This window comes from Oncorhynchus mykiss, chromosome 5, assembly GCF_013265735.2.
Source record: "Oncorhynchus mykiss isolate Arlee chromosome 5, USDA_OmykA_1.1, whole genome shotgun sequence".
Classification (NCBI taxonomy): Eukaryota; Metazoa; Chordata; class Actinopteri; order Salmoniformes; family Salmonidae; genus Oncorhynchus; species Oncorhynchus mykiss.
The window spans coordinates 82,632,533-82,660,458 of record NC_048569.1 but is presented as its reverse complement, the minus strand read 5'-3'; the positions used below and the strand labels follow the sequence as shown (position 1 = coordinate 82,660,458).

The window sequence follows — 27,926 nt, the reverse complement described above, 5'->3', positions numbered from 1 at the left end:
ACAAAGGTGCTTCAACAAAGTACTGAGTAGAGGGTCTGAATACTTATATAAGTGTGATATTTCTGTTTATTTGTAATAAATTTGCTAAGATTTATAAAAAACTATTTTTTCTTTGTCATTATGGGGTATTGTGTGTAGATTGATGAGGGAAAAAACTATTTAATCAATTTTAGAATAAGGCTGTAAGGTAACAAAATGTGGATGAAGTCAAGGGGTCTGAATACTTTTCAAATCCCCTGCACAAAAACAAACTCAACAATTTCAAAGATTTTATTGAGTTACAGTTTATCTAAGGAAATCAGTCAATTTAAAAAAATTCATTATGCCCAAATTAATGGATTTCATAACTGGGCAGGGGTGCAGTCTTGAGTAGGCCTGGGAGGGCATAGGCCACCCATTTGGGAGCCAAGCCCACCCACTAGGGAGCAGGCCCAACCAATCAGAATTTGTTTTTCCCACAAAAGGGCTTTATTACAGACAGAAATACTCCTCAGTTTCATCAGCTGTCCGGGTGGCTGGTCTAAGATGAACGTGCAGGTGAAGAAGCCGGATGTGGAGGTCCTGGGCTGGCGTGGTTACACGAGGTCTGCGATTGTGAGACTGATTTGACATACTGCCAAATTCTCTAAAACAATGTTGGAGGTGGCTTATGGTAGAGAAATTAACATTAAATTCTCTGGCAAAAGCTCTGGAGGACATTCCTGCAGTCAGCATGCCAATTGCACGCTCCCTCAAAACTTAAGACATCTGTGGCATTGTGTTGTGATAAAACTGCACATTACATTTTTTGTCCCAAGCACAAGGTGCACCTGTATAATGTTTAAGCTTCTTGATAAGCCACACCTGTCAGGTAAAGGAGAAACGCTCACTAACAGGGATGTAAACAAATTTGTACAAAAAGCATATTTCTCTCAAAATTTGTGCACAAATTGAGAGAAATATTATTTTTGTACAAATTTAAAATGTCTTGTATCTTTAATTTCAGCTCATCAAACATGGGACCAACTCTTTACATGTTGTGTTCACTCATGGCTGTCTCTTTTCAGGCAATCTGTTCTTGGACCTCTAGTTAGTCTACAACAACAAAACAACGCATCTTAGCATTATAATGTTGTCATACAAACAGACATTCACATTTTGCACAGATATCACATACGTGTCACTATATTTAGTAGACTAATACTTCTACTTAAAACAACACACCTAATCAGTTTATATTAGAGGACATAATATTGGCAGCCAAACACCATGGCAATGTTTGAACAACATTGTCCAGATTGCCTGAACTGTGTAGGCTAGTGTGTGTATTTGACAATAGTTCATTAGATAGCAGCCTGGTTGGACGGTACAACATCAGTTTTACTAGTCTTGTCATTCTAGAAACATAATTAGTGTACCATTTTAACGGATCTGAAAAGGACGTAGTGGTGAAATTCTACCTGGATTCTCAATGCTGTATGGTTTTATGGCTATGTGTTAAAGCTAGAATTTGGCTAGGACTGTCTGGGAGTGGTCTAAGTAGAGGGCCTAATTGGACGAGCCTAATGGGTGGGATATGTAGGGATATATGAAGTCTAGCTGTTATTGGCAGAGAGGTTTGAAACGCTCTTTGTTATTGGTCTGTTAACTTATACTGCCTGGTGTTGTCACCAGTTGTCACCAGTACAGATTGACCATGATATTGACTATGTGTTAAGGCAGGTACAGATTGACCATGATATTGACTATGTGTTAAGGCAGGTACAGATTGATCATGATATTGACTATGTGTTAAGGCAGGTACAGATTGACCATGATATTGACTATGTGTTAAGGCAGGTACAGATTGACCATGATATTGACTATGTGTTAAGGCAGGTACAGATTGATCATGATATTGATTATGTGTTAAGGCAGGTACAGATTGATCATGATATTGACTATGTGTTAAGGCAGGTACAGATTGACCATGATATTGACTATGTGTTAAGGCAGGTACAGATTGACCATGATATTGACTATGTGTTAAGGCAGGTACAGATTGATCATGATATTGACTATGTGTTAAGGCAGGTACAGATTGACCATGATATTGACTATGTGTTAAGGCAGGTACAGATTGACCATGATATTGACTATGTGTTAAGGCAGGTACAGATTGACCATGATATTGACTATGTGTTAAGGCAGGTACAGATTGACCATGATATTGACTATGTGTTAAGGCAGGTACAGATTGATCATGATATTGACTATGTGTATGTTTATGCTAATTAAAACAAACAGTAAATAATAGCCTGGTTCAGGAAACGTAATCCAAAGAAAAGCACAAAAACTAAATTAGCAAGACAAGGCTGGGACATACAAAGAGACATTCAATCTTTCTAAACTTAAAATTGCTTATCAATTAATATTGCTCATAGTAGAGACATTTATGCAACCATTCTCAATGTTAATTTATCTAATTGTAGAACCAGATTAAGGCCCATTCCAACACTGATATATTAACAGACATTGCTTGTTTGTGCAGATCACTGGGTTTTCAGGAAGGCATGTCAAGCTCTTGTACCAAACTAAAACTAGAAAACTACACCACGACTCATAGCTGTCAGTCAACTGTATTCCAAAATGCCAGCATTATTTCAAAATGAACTGCTTTTGGTTGAGGTTTGACATAGTCCGTGTGTCAGTCTTTGTGTCAGTCTATCAGTCCATGTGTCTCAGTCTATCAGTCCGTGTGTCAGTCTTTGTGTCAGTCTATCAGTCCATGTGTCTCAGTCTATCAGTCCGTGTGTCAGTCTTTGTGTCAGTCTATCAGTCCATGTGTCTCAGGCTATCAGTCCGTGTGTCAGTCTTTGTGTCAGTCTATCAGTCCATGTGTCTCAGTCTATCAGTCCGTGTGTCAGTCTTTGTGTCAGTCTATCAGTCCATGTGTCTCAGGCTATCAGTCCGTTTGTCAGTCTTTGTGTCAGTCTATCAGTCCATGTGTCTCAGGCTATCAGTCCGTGTGTCAGTCTTTGTGTCAGTCTATCAGTCCGTGTGTCTCAGTCTATCAGTCCGTGTGTCAGTCTTTGTGTCAGTCCATCAGTCCATGTGTCTCAGTCTATCAGTCCGTGTGTCAGTCTTTGTGTCAGTCCATCAGTCCATGTGTCTCAGTCTATCAGTCCGTGTGTCTCAGTCTATCAGTCCATGTGTCAGTCTTTGTGTCAGTCCATTAGTCCATGTGTCTCAGTCTATCAGTCCGTGTGTCAGTCTTTGTGTCAGTCCATCAGTCCATGTGTCTCAGTCTATCAGTCCGTGTGTCAGTCCATCAGTCCATGTGTCTCAGGCTATCAGTCCGTGTGTCAGTCCATCAGTCCATGTGTCTCAGGCTATCAGTCCGTGTGTCAGTCTTTGTGTCAGTCCATCAGTCCATGTGTCTCAGTCTATCAGTCCGTGTGTCAGTCTTTGTGTCAGTCCATCAGTCCATGTGTCTCAGGCTATCAGTCCGTGTGTCAGTCTTTGTGTCAGTCTATCAGTCCGTGTGTCAGTCTTTGTGTCAGTCTATCAGTCCATGTGTCAGTCTTTGTGTCAGTCCATCAGTCCATGTGTCTCAGTCTATCAGTCCGTGTGTCAGTCTTTGTGTCAGTCTATCAGTCCATGTGTCAGTCTTTGTGTCAGTCCATCAGTCCATGTGTCTCAGGCTATCAGTCCGTGTGTCAGTCCATCAGTCCATGTGTCTCAGTCTATCAGTCCGTGTGTCAGTCCATCAGTCCATGTGTCTCAGGCTATCAGTCCGTGTGTCAGTCTTTGTGTCAGTCCATCAGTCCATGTGTCTCAGTCTATCAGTCCGTGTGTCAGTCTGTGTCAGTATACCATTTATATTATCTGAGAGTAACACAATCTACCCTAGGTCCTAAACCACAACCTAATACCACTATTAAGTGTGTTACTTTTGACATACATAGTGCATTACATTTGACCAGAGCCCTGGTCAAAAGAAGTGCACTAAATAAGGAATAGGGTGCTATTTGGGACTGAAGCCCGTGTGTCTCAGTTGGCCAATAGAAAATTGCTGTTGTTGCTGCTGCCTTTTCTGATCTCAGCAATTAAGTTACGGAGCTTCTCAGACACGGCCACCTGGTGGAGAAAACATGGAAGAACAGCATTAGATTATGACGGTACCTGTGTGTATACGTGCATAGTAGGGATGGGCATTTGGAATAATGTCTGTGCTCCGAGTACTCTCATGAAAATATATTTTTTGAGTACACGCATGTAAGTGTGAAACGGGGCTGAAGGCAAACAAATTTGCGGTATGCTCTCCTTTGTCCCAATTACTGGTTGTTCTGACACAATTAAAAACCTAGCAACATATTTTCAGGGACTTGACAGTGTCAGTGCTTATAAATTCAACCTACTAAATAGTTGCATTTGTACATTTTGAATATTTGATTTGATTATTAGTAAATTAATACAAACCTTGAAATCGAGTACTCCACCCATCCCTAGTGCCTTATAGTATATAAGTGTGTGTGTAAAGGTGAGTACATTTACATTGGAGAAATGCAGGATGACTATGACAGCACGTCAGATGCCTTTCTATCCAATACCCAAGACAATCTAGTCCCTGACATTGTTCCATGTCTCCACAAAGTAAATGAACCTTAAAACTCACTATGTAAGAATCTGGCTCCTGCAGTCTCTTGTGTCGGGGGTGCAGGGTCTGGATGGAGCTCTGAACCTTCTCCCTGGTCTCAGCTGTGCTGCACAGTGGCTGTGTGATCTTCAATAGAGGGAGATACCAATCAACGAATCACATTTATTTTATAAAGCCCTTTGTACATTAGCATTTGTCACAAAGTGCTTCACAATTACCCAGTCTAGAACCAAAAGAGAAAGCAAAAAAAACTAGGAAGAACTTAGGAAGAAACCTAGAGAGGAAGCCGGCTCAGAGGGGTGGACAGTCATCTTCTGGCTGAGACGTGTGTGTGTGTTGGACAGGGTGCAGCAGGCTCACCTGTCCTTTAGTGTAGACCTCCAGGCGTAGACAGCTGACCTGAGAAGGTGTGATTGACTGACAGGTCTTGTTACCAACCACAGGATGACACCTCACTGCCACACATGCCTTAGGTGCAGGCTCCTCACACAAACACAACAGATCCAAGAATGGGTGGCCTGGAGAGAGAGAGCGAGAGCAAGAGAGAGAGAGAGAGGAGAGAAAGAAAAAGAGAGTAAGGAGAGAATGAGTGAGTGAGTGAGTGAGTGAGTGAGTGAGTGAGTGAGTGAGTGAAAAAGTGTCATGAAAACAGAGATTGAGATGTAGCTAGTTGAGTGTTGAAATAGTAAGTGGAGGGCACAGAGATCCTATAATTCAGGGATTCTATATGTTTTTCTATGGTAGAGAGTGACTCCTCACCCTCCGTGTCCAGCATCCTATAGACAGCCTTCCTCCCAGGAACAGTACTCTTCTCTGGGTCCTCACTGAACTTCATCCTGGGGCTGCCCCGAACCTCCACCAACTGATGGAGAGAGAGATGGAGAGGGTTGAAAATGACAGAGAGAAAGGGTAGAAGACGGTGGATACATAAAAAAGGGAAAGTGAGGAGAGGGTGTCTGTGTGTGTGTGTGTGTGTCCTTTTTACCTTGTACACACACCCGAGTGAAGGCTGTCTCGTGCAGGTGACCAGATGTGTTCCAACACCAACCACATCAATCTCATTCTCCTGAGACGTGGATAGACAGATCAGAGAGGAAGGAGAGGGATAGACCGATCAGAGAGGAGAGACGAAGAGGGAGGTTGTAGAGAGGGATAGACAGATCAGAGAAGAGGTAGAGAGGGATAGACAGATCAGATGGAGAGAGGAGGGAGAGGAAAGGAGGAGGGAGGAGGTAGATGAATAGACAGATCAGATGGAGAGAGGAGGTAGAGAGGAATAGACAGATCAGATGGAGAGAGGTAGAGAGGAATAGACAGATCAGATGGAGAGAGGAGAGGTGGGAGGGAGGAGGTAGAGAGGAATAGACAGCTCAGATGGAGAGAGGAGAAGAGGGAGAAGGTAGAGAGGAATAGACAGATCAGATGGAGAGAGGAGAGAGAAGAGGAGGAAGGAGGCAGAGAGGAATAGACAGATCAGATGGAGAGAGGCTTGATGACAGGAGGTAGAACTAAATAAGGTCCTCTCATTCTTCTGCTCCCACTGGCCTCTGTAATGTCTGTCTGGTTCCTCACCTTCTTGTTGAGTTCGGCCATGCTGTACTCTGAGATGTTATTGGTGCCTACTATGAGAAGGGACTGGAAGGCAGGGATGGAGAATCTAGAGAAATAAAATGCGAGATATTTCAAACATGCTTTACTCAAAACCTCTATACTAAGATTAAAGTCCCTAGAGGGTACTAATCTAAGGCTTCACCCCAAATGGCACCCTGTTCCATTTTTAGTGCACTACCTTTTCCCTGGTCTAAATAGAGAATAGGGTGCCATTTGGGACGCAAGCTTCAGGACACACACAGGACCTTACTGTTCACTGCAGAGTCTGAAGACATGGCGTACTTCTACTGACTGCCTGCAGAGGTCTCCACTGTCTAGACGCACGCCCAGTGGACTGTAGTCCAGCTCAAACAGAGACAGGGCCACGGCACAGAAGTTGAGCAGGCCACTACTGTAGGGACACAACAGAGAAGTTTACCAGCCTACTACTGTAGGGACACAACAGAGAAGTTTACCAGCCTACTACTGTAGAGAAGTTTACCAGCCTACTACTGTAGGGACACAACAGAGAAGTTTACCAGCCTACTGCTGTAGGGACACAACAGAAACACAACAGAGATGGCATTGATGCTGTAGCAGGCTACAGGTGAAAGGAAATGTAGTAGCCTGGCCTAAAGCAATGCTAGTAACAAAAACTTCAACACTGGGATATAGGCTCTCTCTAGTCAGAAGCTGTCCTTCGAGGAAAGAACGTCCCCATTCACAGAGAAGAGAAGAGGCGAGACAAGTTTGAGACGAGAAGAGTAGCAAAGGGGGAAATGTTACCAGGTGACACTGTAGCTGTCGATGACTGGCAGGAAGTTGTGTGGGTATGCGATGGCATAGGACAAGAAGGCTGCCAGCTCACCCTCATGGATCTTCCCAGATTCCGCCCCAAGCAGCTCACACACACGCCCCAGCCAACCCTTGGTCAGCGAGATCAGATCGATGTTGTCATGATCCCCGTTTGCTGCCACTAGCGTCTAGTTCGACAGGAGAGACGGGAAGTTCAACCAATCAATCAATATAAGATAGAAATCAATATCCTTATTATCTCAATTGGGAAATCTGTAGTGCAGTCAGGATAAGAAACAACATTAAAACATTAACAACCACACAACATACTGTATATACACATCAGTGATGTTTATGATGAGGGAAGACTTTTTTCATGAACATGGTCTTATTTCTATTACAGCATGTTGGATGAGTGTTATTCATATTCCATTCACCCAGCTCAGTATAACATTGATAGGTTTAGGCTATACTCTAATTTCCCCTATACCCATCATGAGGTTGATACAACCTAGCCTATTAATGCAGGTCGAGATAATTTTTTTTTGATGACGGACAGTGACACATTCAATACCGCCTTGCACACTCTTGCCTGCATCTAGCTTATCTAGGATGCAAACATTAGTCAAACAGTTGCAAACAAGAGTTTATATTGGACAAATTCTGTTGTTTTTATCCCCGTTTTGTTTCCTTCCGTTTAAGAAACATTTTTCAACAGAATCGGAGGAATGAATACACCCCTGATCATGCATAAACACAGTTCACTTTCATAGCAGCCACGTTGTATTCCTTCTCGCCTCCATGCACTTTCCTCCTCTCACCTTTTCCCTTCGTTTGTGGACTTCAATGACCAACACATCAGCTGTATGTGACCAGGCGAAAAAACCTCTCCAAGCCAAACCATGTCACAACCGCTACACACAGCCTACATCGTTGTCCCCATATTAGCTAAAGTAACGTCATAGTTAGCTAATGGAACTAATGCATTAGTAAACCCGCAATAATCATGCAGTAACGTTACAGTGTATAGTCAGTAAGCAGTTACTTGAAAGAGTTCCAGTGTTGTGTTGGATAGTCATAGCCAGCTAGCTAACATAGCATTCCTCTGTTTGAGCCAGGTGTTTGAGTAACTAAACTAGCCATTTGCTAGCTAATGCAGCTTCTCCTTAATTTTTTAAGAAATTAATTTGAAAGAAAACTGTTCATCAATTGTCTTTCTCTCTTTAAGTCAACTAATCATCACATTTTATGTACTGCAGTGCTAGCTAGCTGTAGCTTATGCTTTCAGTACTAGATTAATTCTCTGATCCTTTGATTGGGGGGACAACATGTTAGTTCATGCTGCAAGAGCTCTGATAGGTTGGAGGACTTCCGCCGTAAGTTGTCATAATTACTGTGTCTATGGTCTATGGAAGGGGGTGAGAACCAAGAGCCTCCTAGGTTTTGTATTGAAGTCAATGTACACAGGAGGACAGAAGCTAGCTGTGGTGCTACACTACAGGTGCTACCCTACACCATGGTGCTACCCTACAGAGTTCTGTTGAGGCTACTGTAGACCTTCATTGCAAAACAGTGTGTTTTAATCAATTATTTACAGACGTGAATATATTTAGCATAGTTTTTTCTAAAAAGGATAACTTTTTACAATGTTTTACCATTTTTATTTTAATGAAATTCACTGAGGAGGATGGTCCTCCACTTCCTCCTCTGAGGAGCCTCCATTGATACACATAAGATAAATAGCACACTGATGGGTTATCAACATTGTGGTTATTAACATGTTATTAAAAGGTTAGGAAATATTTTTATTCAAAGAAAATGAATAGTGCTAGTTCAGTACAGTGACCCATAAAAGTGTGTACATATGGAAAGCGTGTCTATGTCTCAAATGGCACCCTATTCTCTAAGGGACCTGGTCAAACGTAGTGCACTAACTATGTAGGCAATCTGGTGCCAGTTGGCTCACAGCCATGGTTAAAATACTGAGAAATTGATGTTATGAGACACTTGAAAGATGTATTTATTTTCTGAGGTTGTGTATTGTGGAAGCAAAGGGTCAATACAAAGACTATGTCTCAAATGGCACCCTATTCCCTTTTAAGTGCACAACTTTTGACCAGGCCCCATAAGATGGCATTTAGGACACACAGGGGCAGAGAGACTCACCTGAGGCCACACCTCCTCCAGGGAGGAAAAGGAAGTGACATAAGAGTGTGCCATGGTTCCCGCCACAGGGATTCCAAACAGGAAGCCAGCCTGGACGTTACTGGTCATATCAAACCCTGACAGACAGAAAGACACTGTGTATATATATATATATATATACACTATATATATATGTGTGTGTCCTTACATGTATGTGTGTCTCTCTCCTCACCTCCGACGTATGTGTATCTTGAGGCTGTGAGGCCCCCGTCAGGCCCCTGTGCTCTCCTCAGGCCCATCTCTAACAGCTTCCTCCTGGAACCAGCAGCCAGACGGAACCGGGCCGCGTTACTGCATACCAGACTGGAGAGAGAAGAGAGATACAGAGAATTACCATAATGCACTATTAGAGTATACAGTATTCCTACCTGTTGACCAGGTGTGTGTGTGTGTGACTGAGTTCCAAATTGAATGTCAAGTGCAGTGAAATTACATCCTTGTAGTACTCAATATCAATGTAGCACTAAAAATATCCTAAAATAGAACAAACACACACAAGAAAATACAAATAAGAAGAACACAAGAAAGTAAGTACTGGGTCAGTTCCAATACAATATTTACAATGTGCAGGGATATTGGAGTGATAGAGGTAGATACACAACCTGACCAAAATAATGTGGACACCTGCTCGTCGAACATTTCATTCCAAAATCATGGGCATTAATATGGAGTTGGTCCCCCTTTGCTGCTATAACAGCTTCCACTCTTCTGTGTAAGCTTCCCACTAGATGTTGGAACATTATTGCAGGGACTTGCTTCCATTCAGCCACAACAGCATTAGTGAAGTCAGGCACTGATGTTGGGCGATTATGCCTGGCTCGCAGTCGGTGTTCCAATTCATCCCAAAGGTGTTTGATGTGGTTAAGGTCAGGGCTCTGGCAGACGAGTCAAGTTCTTCCACAATGATCTCAACAAACCATTTCTGTATGGACCTCACTTTGTGCATGGGGCATTGTCATGCTAAACAAGAAAGGGCCTTTCTTAAACTGTTGCCGCAAAGTTGGAAGCACAGAATCGTCTAGAATGTCATTGTATTATGTAGCATTAAGATTTCCCTTCACTGGAACTAAGGGGCCTAGCCAGAACCAAGAAAAACATCCCCAGACCATTAGTCCTCCTCCACCAAACTTTACAGTTGGCACTATGCATTTAGGCAGGTAGCGTTCTCCAGGCATCCAAACCCAGATTCATCCGTCGGACTGCCAGATGGTGAAGTGTGATTCATCACTCCAGAGAACGCGTTTCCACTGCTACCGAGTCCAATGGCGGCGAGCTTTACGCCACTCCAGCCAACTCTTGGCATTGCTCATAGTGATCTTAGGCTTGTGTGTGGCTGCTCGGCCATGGAAACCCATTTCATGAAGCTCTCGACGAACAGTTCTTGTGCTGACATTGCTTCTAGAGGCAGTTTGGAACTTGGTAGTGAGTGTTGAAACCGAGGAGAGGCAATTTTTTATGTGAGACTCGCTTCAGCACTCAACGGTCCTGTTCTGTGAGCTTGTGTGGCCTAACACTTCATGGTTGAGCCGTTGTTGCTCCTAGACGTTTGCAATAATACTACTTACAGTTGACCGGGGCAGGTTTAGCAGGGCAGAAATTTGCTAAACTGACTTGTTAGAAATGTAACATCCTATGACAGTGCCATGTTGAAAATCACTGAGCTCTTCAGTCAGTGGTGTAAAGTACTTAAGTAAAAATACTTTAAAGTACTACTTAAATAGATTTTTGGGGTATCTGTACTTTACTATTTATATTTGACAACTTTTACTCCACTACATTCCTAAAGAAAATAATGTACTTTTTACTCCATACATTTCCCCTGACATTACATTTCGAATGCTTAGCAGGACAGGAATATTGTCTAATTCACACACTTATCAAGAGAACATCCCTGGTCATCCCTACTGCCTCTGATCTGGCGGACTCACGAAACACAAAGGCTTTGTTTGTAAATGATGTCTGAGTGTTGGAGTGTTCCCCTGGCTATCTATAGATGGGAAGAAAGTAAATGGTGTCGTCTGGTTTGCTTAATATAAGGAGTTTGAAATGATTCATACTTTTACTTTTGATATTGATGTAATTTTAGCAAGTACATTTACTTTCGAGACTTAAGTATAATTAAAACCAAATACTTGTAGACTTACTCAAGTAGTATTTGACTGGGTGACTTTCACTTGAGTCATTTTCTATTTAGGTATCTTTACTTTTACTCAAGTATGACAATTGGGTACTTTTCAACCACTGTTCTTCTGCCAATGTCCACTATGGAGATTGCATGGCTGTGCGCTCGATTTTATACACCTGCCAGCAACGGGTACGGCTGAAATAGACAAATCCACTAATTTGAAGGGGTGTCCACATACTTTTGTATATTCAGTGTATGTATAGGGAGGGGCAAGGTGACTTGGCATCAGTATTATAATAAACAGAGTAGCATCAACATAAATGCTGATTGTATGTGATTGTGTATGTAGAGTCAATATAAATGTATGTGTATGTTGTGTGGTTGGGAGAGTGTATGTGCATGAGTGTGTAGAGTCCTGTGAGTGTGCATAGAGACTGAGCAAAAATCAAATACAAGGGTCAACTCAGATAGTCCGTGTAGCCATTCTGTTAGCTATTTATCAGTCTTACGGCTTGGGGATAGAAACTGTTCAGGAACCTGTTGGTATCAGACTTGATGCACCGGTACCTCTTGCCATGCGGCAGCAGAGAGAACAGTCTATGGCTTGGGGATAGAATCAAATCAAATTTTATTTGTCACATACACATGGCTAGCAGATGTTAATGCGAGTGTAGCGAAATGCTTGTGCTTCTAGTTCGGACAATGCAGTAATAACCAACAAGTAATCTAGCTAACAATTCCAAAACTACTACCTTATAGACACAAGTGTAAGGGGATAAAGAATATGTACATAAAGATATATGAATGAGTGATGGTACAGAGCGGCATAGGCAAGATACAGTAGATGGTATTGAGTGCAGTATATACATATGAGATGAGTATGTAAACAAAGTGGCATAGTTAAAGTGGCTAGTGATACATGTATTACATAAAGATGCAGTAGATGATATAGAGTACAGTATATACATATGAGATGAATAATGTAGGGTATGCAACATTATATTAGGTAGCATTGTTTAAAGTGGCTAGTGATATATTTTACATCATTCCCATTATTAAAGTGGCTGGAGTTGAGTCAGTGTGTTGGCAGCAGCCACTCAATGTTAGTGGTGGCTGTTTAACAGTCTGATGGCCTTGAGATAGAAGCTGTTTTTCAGTCTCTCGGTCCCAGCTTTGATGCACCTGTACTGACCTCGCCTTCTGGATGATAGCGGGGTGAACAGGCAGTGGCTCGGGTGGTTGTTGTCCTTGATGATCTTTATGGCCTTCCTGTGACATCGGGTGGTGTAGGTGTCCTGGAGGGCAGGTAGTTTGCCCCCGGTGATGCGTTGTGCAGACCTTATTACCCTCTGGAGAGCCTTACGGTTGTGGGCGGAGCAGTTGCCGTACCAGGCGGTGATACAGCCCGACAGGATGTCGCATCTGTAGAAGTTTGTGAGTGCTTTTGGTGACAAGCCGAATTTCTTCAGCCTCCTGAGGTTGAAGAGGAGCTGCTGCGCCTTCTTCACGATGCTGTCTGTGTGGGTGGACCAATTCAGTTTGTCTGTGATGTGTACGCCGAGGAACTTAAAACTTACTACCCTCTCCACTACTGTTCCATCAATGTGGATAGTGGGGTGTTCCCTCTGCTGTTTCCTGAAGTCCACAATCATCTCCTTAGTTTTGTTGACGTTGAGTGTGAGGTTATTTTCCTGACACCACACTCCGAGGGCCCTCACCTCCTCCCTGTAGGCCATCTCGTCATTGTTGGTAATCAAGCCTACCACTGTTGTGTCGTCCGCAAACTTGATGATTGAGTTGGAGGCGTGCGTGGCCACGCAGTCGTGGGTGAACAGGGAGTACAGGAGAGGGCTCAGAACGCACCCTTGTGGGGCCCCAGTGTTGAGAATCAGCGGGGTGGAAATGTTGTTGCCTACCCTCACCACCTGGTGCCTACCCTCACAAGCTGTTCAGGAACCTGTTGGTATCAGACTTGATGCACCAGTACCTCTTGCCATGCGGCAGCAGAGAGTACAGTCTATGGCTTGGGGATAGAAACTGTTCAGGAACCTGTTGGTATCAGACTTGATGCACCAGTACCTCTTGCCATGCGGCAGCAGAGAGAACAGTCTATGGCTTGGGTGGATGGAGTTAACGATTTTCCGGACCTTTCTGTCACACCGCCTGATATAGAGGTCCTGGATGGCAGGGAGCTTGGCCCCAGTGATGTCCGCACCACACTCTGTAGAGCCATGCGATCGAGGGCAGTCCTATTGCCATACCAAGCATTGATACAGCCAGTCAATATGCTCTCAATGGTGCAGCTATAGAACTTTGAGGATTTGAGTGCCCATGCCAAACCTTTTCAAGTTTGCTGAAGGAGAAGTGTGTCCCTACCTGGCGTAGTTGACCAGACACAACAGGCTGGTCTCCAGTAGTTGAACCACAGCCAGAGGACCAGACACCTCCATCAGAGGCACCTTCAAACAGAGGGGCAGCACAATCAATGAATCAATCAACTCAGCCATCAACCCTGACCATTGTGGGTGAGTCCCTGAGTCTAACTCCTGACCTCTGGCCCTTGGGGCTGAACCGTCCCTGAGTGTAACCATAGAAATAGAATGACTAGATTATATTTCTATGAATGTAACCCTTGCGGGCATGGTTTGAGTTACAGGGGGGCTGGTCCGATCAGGCACCCGCAAGAGATTAGACACCCCAAGAGACATTGGGCACCCCAAGAGAATATATAATTCCAACCCTGCCTGGGGATGACCCTGAGTATAACCCTTGACCCCTGACGTTGTCTCACCCTGGCAAAGACCACCGTTCCCTCGGGGACAGAGTGGAGTGTGACACCGGAACAGTCCAGTTCCCGTAGAAACAGGAAGAAGGCGGGGTCAGTGGCTGGGGGCAGCACGGAACGCAGGTACTCCACATCTATAACACAGTTATACTTTGTTACACATAATCAATAACATAATCGTAAAGACCCTCTTATCTGGAGCAACTTCTAATCAGTACAGTAATATCACACATCTACACAACAAAACACTACTCATGACATATGAAATAAACAAAAGATTTTTTTGTACACGTCAACACACCACTTTTCTAACATACTGGCATGTGGAATACTATTAGACCTATAGGTTTTCCAAGAAAAGTCATCGGTCTACCGATCTCAATGACAACTGTTATTACGACATCTACAAACACCGTGTTTTGGCCCAGGGAACGTGAAACATGCTTACAGTTTAGTGTCTAAACAAGAAGGTAGTCATTGGAGTGTGCCCCTAGTTATCCGTAAATTTTCAAAACAAGAAAATTGTGCACTCTGGTTTGCTTAACATAAGGAATTTGAAATTATTTCAACTTTCACTTTTGATACTTAAGTATATTATAGTAATTACATTTACTTTTGATACTTAAGAATATTTAAAACCAAATACTTTTACACAAGTAGGATTTTACTGGGTGACTTTCACTTTTACTTGAGTCATTTTCTTTAAAAGGTATCTTTACTTTTATTCAAGTATGACATTTGGGTACTTTCTCCACCACTGCTAATAAAGCTAATCTCATAAGAACACATGGGAGAGGGAGAAGAACGTGAGGGTGCAAGAGGGAGAGGGATAATCGTGGATTCATTTAAAAAGAGAATCTTACAATTAATTCTAAAACTCACAGGCAGCCAGTGCAGAGACTTTTAAACCAGTGTAATGTGTGCTCTCTGTCTGTTCTTGGTCAGTACCCGTGCTGCAGCATTCTGTATGTTTTGCAGTTGACCAATGGCTGTCACGTTCTGACCATAGTTCTTTTGTGTTTTCTTTGTTTTAGTGTTGGTCAGGACATGAGCTGAGTGGACATTCTGTTGTGTGTCTAGTTTTCCCGTTTCTATGTTTGGCCTGATATGGTTCTCAATCAGAGGCAGATGTTAGTCATTGTCTCTGATTGGGAACCATATTTAGGTAGCCTGTGTTGGGTTTTGTGGGTGGTTGTCTTCGGTCTTCGTGTGTCTACACCAGACAGAACTGTTTTGTTTTTTCTCGCATTTGTTGTTTTGTATTGTTCATGTTCATGTGTTCATGTTTATCGTCGTTATTAAACATGATGAACACTAACCACGCTGCGCTTTGGTCCTCTCCTTCGTCCACAGAAGAAAGCCGTTACAATGGCTTTCTTGGGTAGACCAAACAGGACAGCACTACAATAGTCAAGCCTGCTTGAAAAAAAGCTAGTTTGTAGCAATTCTACACATTTTTGTCATGGGGTGGAGAAAAGATTTAGCCATTTTATTATCCAATTTCATGCATATTTTTAAGTTCTAGAGTTAATTTCATGAAATTCTACTCATTTTGCCATGGGGCAGAGAGAAAATGTGCAGTTTACAGCCAATTTCCTGCAATTCTACACATTTTGCCATGGGGCAGAGAGAAAATGTGCAGTTTACAGCCAATTTCCTGCAATTCTACACATTTTGCCATGGGGCAGAGAGAAAATGTGCAGTTTACAGCCAATTTCCTGCAATTCTACACATTTTGCCCAAGGCTGGAGAGAAATGTTTGCAGTTTTTAATACAGTGTGAGACTGACTAGCAAACACAGACTATGGGGCCCCCGGGCTCTAATTCAACCTTGATTACTACAAGTTTAGATAGCTGGCCGCTAGAATAATTTACCAATCTAAAAACATATAGTTGACATGGGCTAACTGAGTGACTATCAATGACTGGCATTACAAGACAAAAACTGTTGATTCACAACCAAATTTTGAAATTGCACCTTGTGTATTCTACCTTTCAACAGTAAATTGTGAACCCCGACTGAGTCCCCCCCCGTTGCCCTAGACTTTGTGTTGTTGTTATAGGCTCACTGGGCTAGGTCTAATCACAAACCTGCCTTGCTAGTATATGTTTTTCCCATACCCTTGATATTAGTTATTACCAGTGGTGATTTTAGCATGTACATCTTGGTGGGGCAAACTCAACAACAACAAAAATTGTGATGCATGCCAGCAAAGCCACAACACAACACTAAACAATACATTAAATTGCACTATAACAGAGAAAAACAGTGCTCATAAACTGTTAGGGCCTACATAAAGCTGTCCCAACAGCAGAGCTTTCTTTTCGGCACCATGGACTGAATCCTTACCACCGCTACACCTGGATATCAGCAGAGCCTTGTCTGGCAGTGAAAAAGTTCATTCAGCCTCATTTACTGTCTTTTAAAAAAACAAAGCTGATATGGCTGACTAGCTTAAACAAATGTGGTTTCTACTGACAATTGAGATGTACAAACTATGGCATGAGGGAACAATGAACGGCTAAGAGGCAATCCATAATTTTGATTAAGATATTAATGAGCGAGTTATGACGAATGTAGTCAATATAACTATTTGTTCAGCACTTTTGAAATGTACAGCGACATAATTCAGAACATGGGCAGTTCTTAAAGTAGTCTCCCTGTACACCAAGTAGGATAAATAAAGGGGGCATACAATCAGACAATGGATTTCTCTAAAACAGGCTATAGTCTACATGTGCATCATCAAGTCAGAACACTAGTTTAAGTTAGGAGGGAGAAAGGGACCAAATTATTAGGGTGAGGCATATGTGCTATTAACAGCTTACTACACAACATACACTTAGTATTACTTTCTTAGCTACAGTGTACATATCTCCCTGGCATATTATATGATTTATGCAGCGGCATACAATACATTTGTGGACTCACCGTTGTGCTGTGCTCACTTGAACAGGAAGGTGGCTCCTTCTTGTGGAAACATTTTGTCATGAAACTTAATCCAAGTCTGTCAATCCCTGGATTTATGGTGCTTTCAAGACAAGTTTGGATCATGACGTCAGTGATCTTCAGGTCGGACCTCTAGAAAGAGGCCAGAGTTCCCGACTTGGAATTTCAAGTTGGATGACAATTCAAAGTGTATTTTCCCAGTCGGAGCTCGTTTTTTTCTAGGTTCCCAGTGGTCTTAAACTCACTGAAGTCTGAGATTTCCCCGTTCCGAGTTTCCAGTTGTTTTGAACGAGGCAGAAGTCATGCCGGATTGACAGAATGGCCAATGTACTCAACCTTTTCTGGACCATGGTATTCATGTGTACGTTTATCCTTTTAAGGTTGGGAAAGAGACCCTTAAACCCAGACTAGGACCACACCCCCTCTCCACCGAATAGCAGGGGAAGCAAAATAGTGATTGCTTTGCAACGCTTGCAGTTAGCTACTGATTTCTTCCAACCCACTTATTGTTGAATTTGAGATTTCCAATTTGTTGGCCGATGTGCACTGTTACTTTTATCTATAATTTCTCTTTATATATTAAGGATTGAAAAGGATTTGCCAGTAGATTGTCCATGTGATACATGATGATGACTGCTTGTCTAGCTTGCTAGCTAAGATTCTGTATGTTGACATGATCAGTCCAATTGTAACGGTTGTCGTCGGTGGAAGAAGGAGAGGACCAAAGCGCAGCGTGGTTAGTGTTCATCTTAATTTAATAATAATTAAAAAAACTGAACACTTCAAAAACACAAAACAACAAATGTGAAAACCAAAACAGTTCTATCTGGTGCAGACACACAAAGACTGAAAATAACCACCCACAAACCCCAACAGAAAACAGGCTACCTAAATATGGTTCCCAATCAGAAACAATGACTAACACCTGCCTCTGATTGAGAACCATATCAGGCCAAACAAGAAACCCCACCTAGAAACAGAAAACATAGACTGCCCACCCAACTCACGCCCTGACCACACTAAAACAAAGAAAATACAAAAGAACTATGGTCAGAACGTGACACCAATCAAAGCTACAGTAGATGTAAAGCAATGTGACATTTTATTTGTGGCCAATGACCTTGAGCCTTCTTGGATGGGCACTTCTATTTTTTTTTTAAAACAATATGTTTATTGATTTTTCTTCAACAAGACATATAAGCAGAAATATTACATGAAAAAAAATAACTTTTGATGTGGTTTTTGCAGTTAACAGCAACAAAAATAAAAAAATGATGAAACATTAAGTCAAAACAAAAGTGTTAGAGAGGCATAAAACAACCAAAATGTCATTTTACAGTGGTCTGATCCAATAGGATAGAAAATAATTGGGACAAATTTCAGATGAAACACAGCGCCACAAGCCAATCGGATATCTCTCACCACCACCCCACATACACACAAAGCATAGTCCACTACCCAGCCAATATTTCACCCACATCACTCTGCTCAACAAAATCCCAAAATGGTCTCCAAACCTTTTCAAAAGTGTCTTGTTTCCCTTAACCGTGTATGTTATATTTTCAATTGTTAGGCAAGACAACGTTTCCCTAAGCCATTGGGCAATACAAGGCCTTGTCACACTTTTCCAGGCAAGAGCTATCAAGCGTTTTGCTTGCAACAAGCACATATGTATAAGTGTTTTACTTGGTTCTTTAGATGAGGATTGATTGTGTACAACCCCAGGATAAACACTTTGGGATGGAGAGGCAATTTTACTGATACTATTTGGGATATCATATGTGATACCTCGTTGAATGAAACAGAGCCCCTTCAGAGTGATTGCACTTGTAGCACATATCTGGAACTATACTATTAAACTTATTTAACTTAGCAGGGGTTACATATGCTCACATCAACCACTTGTATTGCAATAGTTTAAGCCGAGTATTCACAGTCTGTGTCTGAGCATTAGTACATATATTACTCCATTTGTCCAAGACTATGTCCACCCAAATATCTTCCTTCCAAGAGTTCAGTTTGTGCGCAGAGGATGCAGTTGAGCCAGACTCTAGCATATTGTGTAGATCTGAAATTCTACCCTTACAATTACAATGGGTTGAGATCGTATTTTCTAAAGTGGACAGAAGGGGTTATGTTAGGTTTTGGGCAACCGTGAGGAAGCTCCTTAGCTGTAAATATGTATTTTTAAATGTTGTTTTCTAGGAATGTCAAATTTTGCTATGAGTTCTTCAAATGACATAAAAATACCTTCTTTATAAAGGTCTCAAATTTTCCTTAAACCCTTGCTGGCCCATAGTTGGAAATCCAGATCAGCTCTCCCAGGAGTGAAACTGTGGTTTCCCCAGATAGGACTAAAACATGACAAAGAATGCGTTTCACCAAGAAACTTCCGTACCTCATACCAAACATCGATCGTATTAAAAAATAAGGGATTATTATTTTTATTTTTTTGTGTCTTGATATCAGCTGAGTAAATGTAAAGGTTAAGGATTAAATTGGGTACAACTGAAGACATTTCAATCTCCATCCACAAAGGGAGAGACTGAGGTAAAATAGTACATAGCAGTGCGAAGCTGAGCTGCCCAGTAGTACTATTGGATATTAGGCAAATGGAGTCCCCCTCTGTCATACGGTAGGTACAATAAGGACAATCAAACTCTGGGATGTCTGTTATTCCAGATAAATATAGTGAACATCTTTTAAAGCCTTGTAAAGAGGGATGGTGGCGGAGGCGGCAAGGGAATGTTCTGAAATAGTTTTGGGAGAAGTCATTTTCAGAATGTTAATCCGGCCAATTAAAAATATAGGTAAAGATGACGATCTATCTATCGATTGAGTTATTGAATCTACGACAGGGTCATAGTTAGTTGGGACTATGTGGTCAATCTCTGGCACAATACAAATGCAGGGATATGTAAAGCATTCCGTTGCATAGAAAATAGTAGTCAAAGGTGTAGGTCTACATCTTTCCTCCTCCTTTAGCATCATAATTGAGGATTTTGCAAACCTCAAACTCTTTGATTCGGTCCAGAAGTGCGGGTATGAAATTGCACAAGTCTGAAAGAAACAAAATTACATCGTCTGCATGAAGGGCAATTTGAAGTTCCGTCTGATCTATTCTGATACCTGAAATATTGGGCTGGGACCTAACAGCTATGCCTAGAGGCTCAATGGCTAAGATAAACAGGAGAGGAGAAAGAGTGCAGCCCTGCCTAGAACCCCTGCAGATGTCAAACGGTTTAGATACCGTATTAGTAGTAAGGATCTCTGCAGTGGGATTTGTATATAGCATATTTATCCATTTACAAAAGCTCTTACCACAACCAAAACGAGTTAACACTTCAAAGAGGTAGGGTCACTCAACCCTGTCGAAGGCCTTCTCTGGTCCAATGACAGGATCGTAGTGTCTGACGACCCAAATCTGGCATGTAGAACATTTAGCACTCTCCTAACATTATGAAATCCTTGACGACCTTGAATAAAGCCATTTTGGTCTCTACCCACCACATCCGGCAGAAAACCCTCCAACCTCCTCGCAAGTGCTTTACAAAGGACATTAGTGTCAGATTTCAAAAGCGAAATAGCCCGATAGGAATCACATTTGGTATGCAGCTTTCTGGGTTTTAGGAGCAGAGTGATCAGAACTCCTTCTTGCCCTCTCTGCTTGCTGCTGTTTGATTTGCCAGGCCAACAGCTTCCCAGCTTTTCTCCCTGGTCATAATATGATTGGTTTAGTCTCAATAATATTGCTGTAGCGCAGAAATGATGTTATATTGAGCCCTGAGTGCACCTGTGGAATTAGTGAGGAAAATTTTTCTTTCCAGAGTTTTAATTTTGGTTTCAAGTAATTTCATTTTTTGACTAGTAGTGTTTTGACTTGGAGCTGGTGAAATGTATCATTTGACCCCTTATGAAAGCTTTAAAGGCTTCCCATCTATTACAAGCTGAAGTCTGTGTTGTATTAATTGAAAAGTATAGGTGAATTTGCTGTTCAATGTATTCTGTAAAACTTTATGTATCTTGCAGCCATTTAGGTTGAAAGCGCCATTTAGGTGGGTCACCTACTAAATTAGAATCGGAATATATAAGAGATGCTGGAGCATGACCAGAGATGACAATGCTATAATAAAATCAATCTTGGATTTTAGAGCGTAATGCTGCTGAGAACATAATAATAGTTGATTTGGGAATAGGTCTGGTGAGTGCTAGAGTAACATGAGTATTCCACATAATCTGGTTTCATTTCTCTACAAATCTCTATTAAGTTTAAAATCCTTCATAAAAATGTTGTATGGTATTCTTAGATTAGGTGTGGGAGTAGTTTGAACCCGAAGTGCGATCTTTAACAGGATCTAAAGTGCAATTAAAGTCTCCAGCAACACTATAATTACCTGGAAGTGTGGAAAGGTTTAAAAACAAATGGTTAAATAATTTAGAGTCATCTTCGTCACCATACCCATTAACTAAATTCAACTGCTCGGACAGCAAGGTACCCTGTATAATAATATATCTTCCCGGCGGGATCACAAATTGTTTGCAATATCTGATATGGAATGGACTTATGGATAAAATAATAACTCCCCTTGCATGGTAACTAAATGAGGCTGCAATGACCTGCCCAGGCCACCTCTTGCGTATCTTAGGAATGTTGCCAGATAATAGATGTGATTCTTGCAAAAATATGATCGTCGCCTGAAGTTGTTTTAATCTACTTATTACCTGTTTTATTTTGGGGATTTTATTTAATCCCCTACAGTTCCAGGATGTAAATTTAACCTTAACACTATGAGTCATCGAATTTACCGGGACACTTGAACTAAAACATTGCCCCATAAGAGCACGTTGGATCAGCCTAATATACCAACAGTCCTCTGTTACCACCATAAACAAAAACACAAAGGACTCTTTAAAGCACGCCATTGTTAGGCATGTGTTTTCGTACAATCAACCACGAACGTGTGATTAACCCTCTTACCCCAGTCTCTAACAGACCTCCCCCTCCCCATCTCAGTGACACTCTGTATAAAGGTACTCAACAGATCCACACATACGTGAGGAGCCGCCTCTACCTCTGCGTTTTTCCCCCCTCTGTACACCTTCTACTTGTCATTACACTATATTGTGTTCCCCATTTAACAAAGAATCAAACAAAATACCAGGAGTGAGCAAGAATGTAAGACCACCGTGATCTAGCCTCCTATAGGCTAAAACAAACCCCTACCAGGATGTTCCGATGCATAAAAGCAAAGTTTCATGGTACATACAATTATAATAAGGCTTACTTGTAAACTGGCCATGTTGTTATAGTTCAATAGACAGTGCTACTATAAATTATAACACGGTGAACTGGCTCAAACTTTAAATACCTGTTTAGACAAAACCGAAAGCAAAAGTTCGAAAAATGTAAAAAAATGTAAAAAAAATGGGTCAAAGTTGAACTTTAAGTCGCTATTGCCTCTTCAGCGTTACTCCGCTTCCACACCTCTGCCTAGCTTCTCAAGAAACTGCTCCGCCTCAATTGATGTTTCAAGAATGTAGGAACGAATGCAGTGGGAGACCCTCAGGCACACTGGGAAGATGATTCCATACCAGATAGCCTTAGCCCGTAGTCGCTGCTGCTTGACACTGTCCAATCGTTTCTGCTGCTTGTGGACTTCCATGGAGAGATCTGGGAAGAACATAACTTGACGATTCTTGTAGAGTTTATTTATATTGTAGAGTACTCTCCCTTTCGCCCTGGCTGCATTCACCACCCGAATCTTATCTTTATAGTTTAAGAACTTCATTATCAGAGCCCTCGAGGGTGCGTTGTGGTTGGATCATGGGCCAGAAATCCAATGAGCTCTCTCAATGATCAAAGGAGAGCGGAGTGGCTCCATCTCCAGAGCCTCGGGAAGCCACCGTTCTAGGAATGAGCAAGCATCGTTCCCCTCAGCGCCTTTGGGGAGATGTACTAGTCTCAAGTTCGATCTCCTGCTGCGGCCCTCCAAATCAACTAGTTTAGAGGTAAGCGATCCAACCTTTCCCTCAAGTGCAGTGGTCGTTTCCTGCAGGGCTATAATGTTGTCTTCGGTTCCAGAGATGTATTTATTTTTATTTATTTATTTCACCTTTATTTAACCAGGTAAGCTAGTTGAGAACAAATTCTTATTTACAACAGCGACCTGGCAAAGATAAAGCAAAGCAGTGCAACACAAACAACAACACAGAGTTACACATGGAATAAACAAACATACAGTCAATAATACAATAGAAAAAGTCTATATACAGTGTGTGCAAATGAGGTAGGATAACGGAGGTAAGGCAATAAATAGGCCATAGTGGAAAAATAATTCCAATATAGCAATTAAACACTGGAGTGATAGATGTGCAGAAGATGAGTGTGCAAGTAGAGATACTGGGGTGCAAAGGAGCAAAATAAATAATAGTATGGGGATGAGGTAGTTAGATGGGCTATTTACAGATGGGTTATCTACAGGTGCAGTGATCTGTGAGCTGCTCAGGCAGCTGGTGCTTAAAAGCTAGTGAGGGAGATATGAGTCTCCAGCTTCAGTGATCTTTGAAGTTCGTTCCAGTCATTGGCAGCAGAGAATTGGAAGGAAAGGCAGCCAAAGTAGGAATTGACTTTAGGGGTGACCAGTGAAATATACCTGCTGGAGCACGTGCTACTGGTGGGTGCTGCTATGGTGACCAGTGAGCTGAGATAAGACAGGACTTTACCTAGCAAATACTTATAGATGACCTGGAGCCAGTGGGTTTGGCGATGAATATGAAGCGAGGGCCAGCCAACGAGAACATACAGGTCGCCGTGGTGGGTAGTATATGGCGCTTTGTTGAGAAACCGGATGGCTGTGATAGACTGCATCCAATTTGCTGAGTAGAGTGTTGGAGGCTATTTTGTAAATGACATCGCTGAAGTCAAGGATCGGTAGGATAGTCAGTTTTATGAGGGTGTTTGGCAGCATCAGTGAAGGATTCTTTGTTGCAAAATAGGATGCCGATTCTAGATGTCATTTCGGATTGGAGATGCTTGATGTGAGTCTGGAAGGAGAATTTACAGTCTAACCAGACACCTAGGTATTTGTAGTTGTCCACATATTCTAAGTCAGAAGCGTCCAGAGTAGTGATGCTGGACGGGCGGGCAAGTGCGGGCAGCGATCGTTCGAAGAGCATGCATTTAGTTTTACTTGCATTTAAGAGCAGTTGGAGGCCACAGAAGGAGAGTTGTATAGCACTGAAGCTCATCTGGAGGTTAGTTAACACAGTGTCCAAAGAAGGGCCAGAAGTATACAGAATGGTGTCGTCTGCGTAGAGGTGGATCAAAGAATCACCAGCAGCAAGAGCGACATCATTGATGTAAAAGAGTCGGCCTGAGGATTGAACCCTGTGGCACCCCCATAAAGACTGCCAGAGGTCCGGACAACAGGCCCTCCGATTTGACACACTGAACTCTGTCTGAAAAGTAGTTGGTGAACCAGGCGAGGCAGTCATTTGAGAAACCAAGGCTGTTGAGTCTGCCGATAAGAACGTGGTGATTGACAGAGTCGAAAGCCTTGCCCAGGTCGATGAATACAGCTGCACAGTATTGTCTCTTATCGATGGCAGTTATGATATCGTTTATGACCTTGAGCGTGGCTGAGGTGCACCCATGACCAGCTCGGAAACCAGATTGCAAAGCGGAGAAGGTACGATGGGATTCAAAATGGTCGGTGATCTGTTTGTTAACTTGGCTTTCAAAGACCTTAGAAAGGCAGGGTAGGATAGATTTAGGTCTGTAGCAGTTTGAGTCTAGAGTGTCTCCCCCTTTGAAGAAGGGGATGACCGCAGCCGCTTTCCAATCTATGGGGATCTCAGACGATACGAAAGAGAGGTTGAACAGGCTATTAATAGGGGTTGCAACAATTTTGGCGGATAATTCTAGAAAGAGAGGGTCCAGATTGTCTAGCTCCGGCTGATTTGTAGGGGTCCAGATTTTGCAGCTCTTTCAGAACATCAGCTATCTGGATTTGGGTGAAGGAGAAATGGGGGCGGCTTGGGCAAGTTCCTGTGGGGGGTGCAGGGCTGTTGACCGGGGTAGGGGTAGCCAGGTGGAAAGCATGGCCAGCCATAGAAAAATGCTTATTGAAATTCTCAATTATCGTGGACTTATCGGTGGTGACAGTGTTTCCTAGCCTCAGTGCAGAGGGCAGCTAGGAGGAGGTGCTCTTATTCTCCATGGACTTTACAGTGTCACATAACTTTTTGGAGTTTGTGCTACAGGATGCAAATTTCTGTTTGAAAAAACTAGCCTTTGCTTTCCTAACTGCCTGTGTATATTGGTTCCTAACTTTCCTGAGAAGTTGCATATCACGGGGGCTATTTGATGCTAATTCAGTATGCCACAGGATGTTTTTGTGCTGGTCAAGGGCAGTCATTTCTGGAGTGAACCAAGGCCTATACCTGTTCCTGGTTCCACATTTTTTTAATGCGGCATGCTTATTTAAGATGCTGAGGAATACAATTTTAAAGAATAACCAGGCATCCTCTACTGAGGGAATGAGGTCAATATCCTTCCAGGATACCCAGGCCAGGTTGATTAGAAAGGCCTGCTCGCTGAAGTGTTTTAGGGAGCGTTTGACAGTGATGAGGGGTGGTCGTTTGGCCGCAGTCCCATTACGGACGCAGGCAATGAGGCAGTGATCGCTCAAATCCTGGTTGAAGACAGCAGAGGTGTATTTGGAGGGCAGGTTGGTTAGGATGATATCTATGAGGGTGCCAGTGTTTGCGGCTTTGGGGTTGTACCTGGTAGGTTCATTGATAATTTGTGTGAGATTGAGGGCATCAAACTTAGAATGCAGGATGGCCGGGGTGTTAAGCATGTCCAAGTTTAGGTCACCTAACAGCACGAGCTCTGAAGATAGATGGGGGGCAATCAATTCACATATGGTGTCCAGGGCACAGCTGGGGGCAGAAGGTGGTCGATAGCAAGCGGCAACGGTGAGAGACTTGTTTCTGGAAAGGTGGATTTTTAAAAGTAGAATCTCAAATTGTTTGGCCACAGACCTGGATAGTAAGACAGAACTCTGCAGGCTATCTCTGCATCTGATTGCAACTCCGTCTCCTTTGGCAGTTCTATCTTGTCGGAAAATGTTATAGTTGGGGATGGACGTTTCAGGGTTTTTGATGGTCTTCCTAAGCCAGATGTATACCTCAGTCAGAGATTTGACCAGCACATTCTTTGACTTTCTTTTTAACGCTGTCCACTGCAGACAGTACATTTTCGAATTTTATAGAGAATTCTGCATTCATATCTTTGATGGCCTTGAGGATATCTTCGGAGCTAACGGCACTGCATGTGTTTATCGCCTCAGTCCTGCTTCCACCACTAGCACATGAAGGTAGCACGGCGCCTTCGTCCTCAGACTCTAAACTTTCTCTCCTTAAGTCTGGCTTTATGGTGTGACTTTTCTTTGTCGGCATTGTGGGTTCGGAAGGGTTAACTTATTTCAGGATATATTTCAAATTTGTTGTGGAGCAAAAAAGAAGCTCTGCACCATACCAGAAGCCTCGGATGGGAAATCCTAATGTAAATCTATGGCAGCACCCAAGGGGGCTTGAACTTTATCTCTCCCTGTAGATTTTGCGGTGACGTAGTGTCCCGATGAGTGACAGAACACAGCCAATCATAGTGCAACTAGAGAAGATGACCAACTCCTACGCTGGCTATTATCCGTTGGCTGCCCCTCCACCACACAAAGCACTAAGCTAGGCTGAAACACCTGCATTTTGGAGCTGCCTTACCCAAGAAGGAAAAAGAGACCATGTTTGTATCTGGCTTTATTAACTCAATACATTTTGATTTATATTGTTTGCAAACTGATATGTGACACTTATTAATGCCATAATAACGTTCAAAACAGGCACACAAAAAAAGTTAAACAGGTGGGCTCAAAACAGGTGTGGCTCTGACCGTTTGCCACTGGCTATTACCTGGTAGTGATCTGTGGGTGTCAGTAGGTAACTTTAAAAACTCTGGTGGACATCTGACCTCAACATGGTTGGCTATGTCCTGGGACAAATGGCACCCAATTCCCCATATAGTGCACTATTTTTGACTGGTCCATGAACACTAAATAGGGTGTCAGCATTACTGACAATCTAGAAGACTCACGAGGAAAAGATCACCGGTGTCAGTTGAAGTTCAGTGGAGTGGTTACAAAGTTCACCGAGGACATACAGTGTTATCCATTTACACTCCCACAAGGGGTCCTGGTATTGGTTATATTCCTCATTGCGCAATCAAGATGACAAAAATATCGAATAAATATTATTGAAAGGAAACCATTGGCTATATAAAAATACACATATCAATTATATTGTGGCTAATTTGCTTTGCCTTAAAGTGCTATTCACTGACATTTGCTCTACAGAGAATTTAACGTCATTACCTCACCTTCGTCAGTGAATCGAAAGCTCCGCAGAAACAGGAGGCAGTCGTGCATTCCGGAGAAGAGCGAGAAGCCGCCGCCGAACGGATTGTCGCGGAAGAACAGTTCGAAAACGGCGGGCTCGTTGTGCCTGCCCGAACGCCAGTAGGCATATGCCATGGTGAACTGGTAGAGGTCCGTGAGAAGCGTCGGGACCCGCTCCCGGATTGACCGCTCCAGAGCTGTACATGACTGGCTTGACGGCGCTGCCATGTTCCCCTTTCCTAGATTCAAGTTCGGTTGCCGCCGCGATCTCTGGGACATGCAGTTTTCTAACCACCCCGCGGGCTCTACCTCTGTAGTATCACGGAGGTATAAGAAGAAAGGTTGGTATGCGAGGGGAGAAGCGAACCCCGGACTAAAATAGGCTATCTCCCACATAGAATAGG

At 42.7% G+C, this 27,926-nt stretch overlaps 1 protein-coding gene across 1 annotated transcript; it reads right to left on the bottom strand.

The window, feature by feature from the left end:
• Nucleotides 1–255: 255 nt before the first annotated feature.
• naprt (nicotinate phosphoribosyltransferase) lies at nt 256–27,926 on the bottom strand. The gene is made up of 13 exons (XM_021604532.2): nt 27,504–27,926; nt 14,125–14,252; nt 13,710–13,792; nt 9,381–9,511; nt 9,170–9,285; nt 6,995–7,191; nt 6,480–6,620; nt 6,191–6,275; nt 5,604–5,684; nt 5,378–5,480; nt 4,979–5,136; nt 4,637–4,744; nt 256–4,098 (listed from the first exon to the last, which is right to left on the bottom strand). Exons 1-13 carry the CDS (start codon nt 27,916–27,918, stop codon nt 4,012–4,014), a joined length of 1,833 nt encoding a protein of 610 aa, XP_021460207.2. The 5' UTR covers nt 27,919–27,926; the 3' UTR covers nt 256–4,011.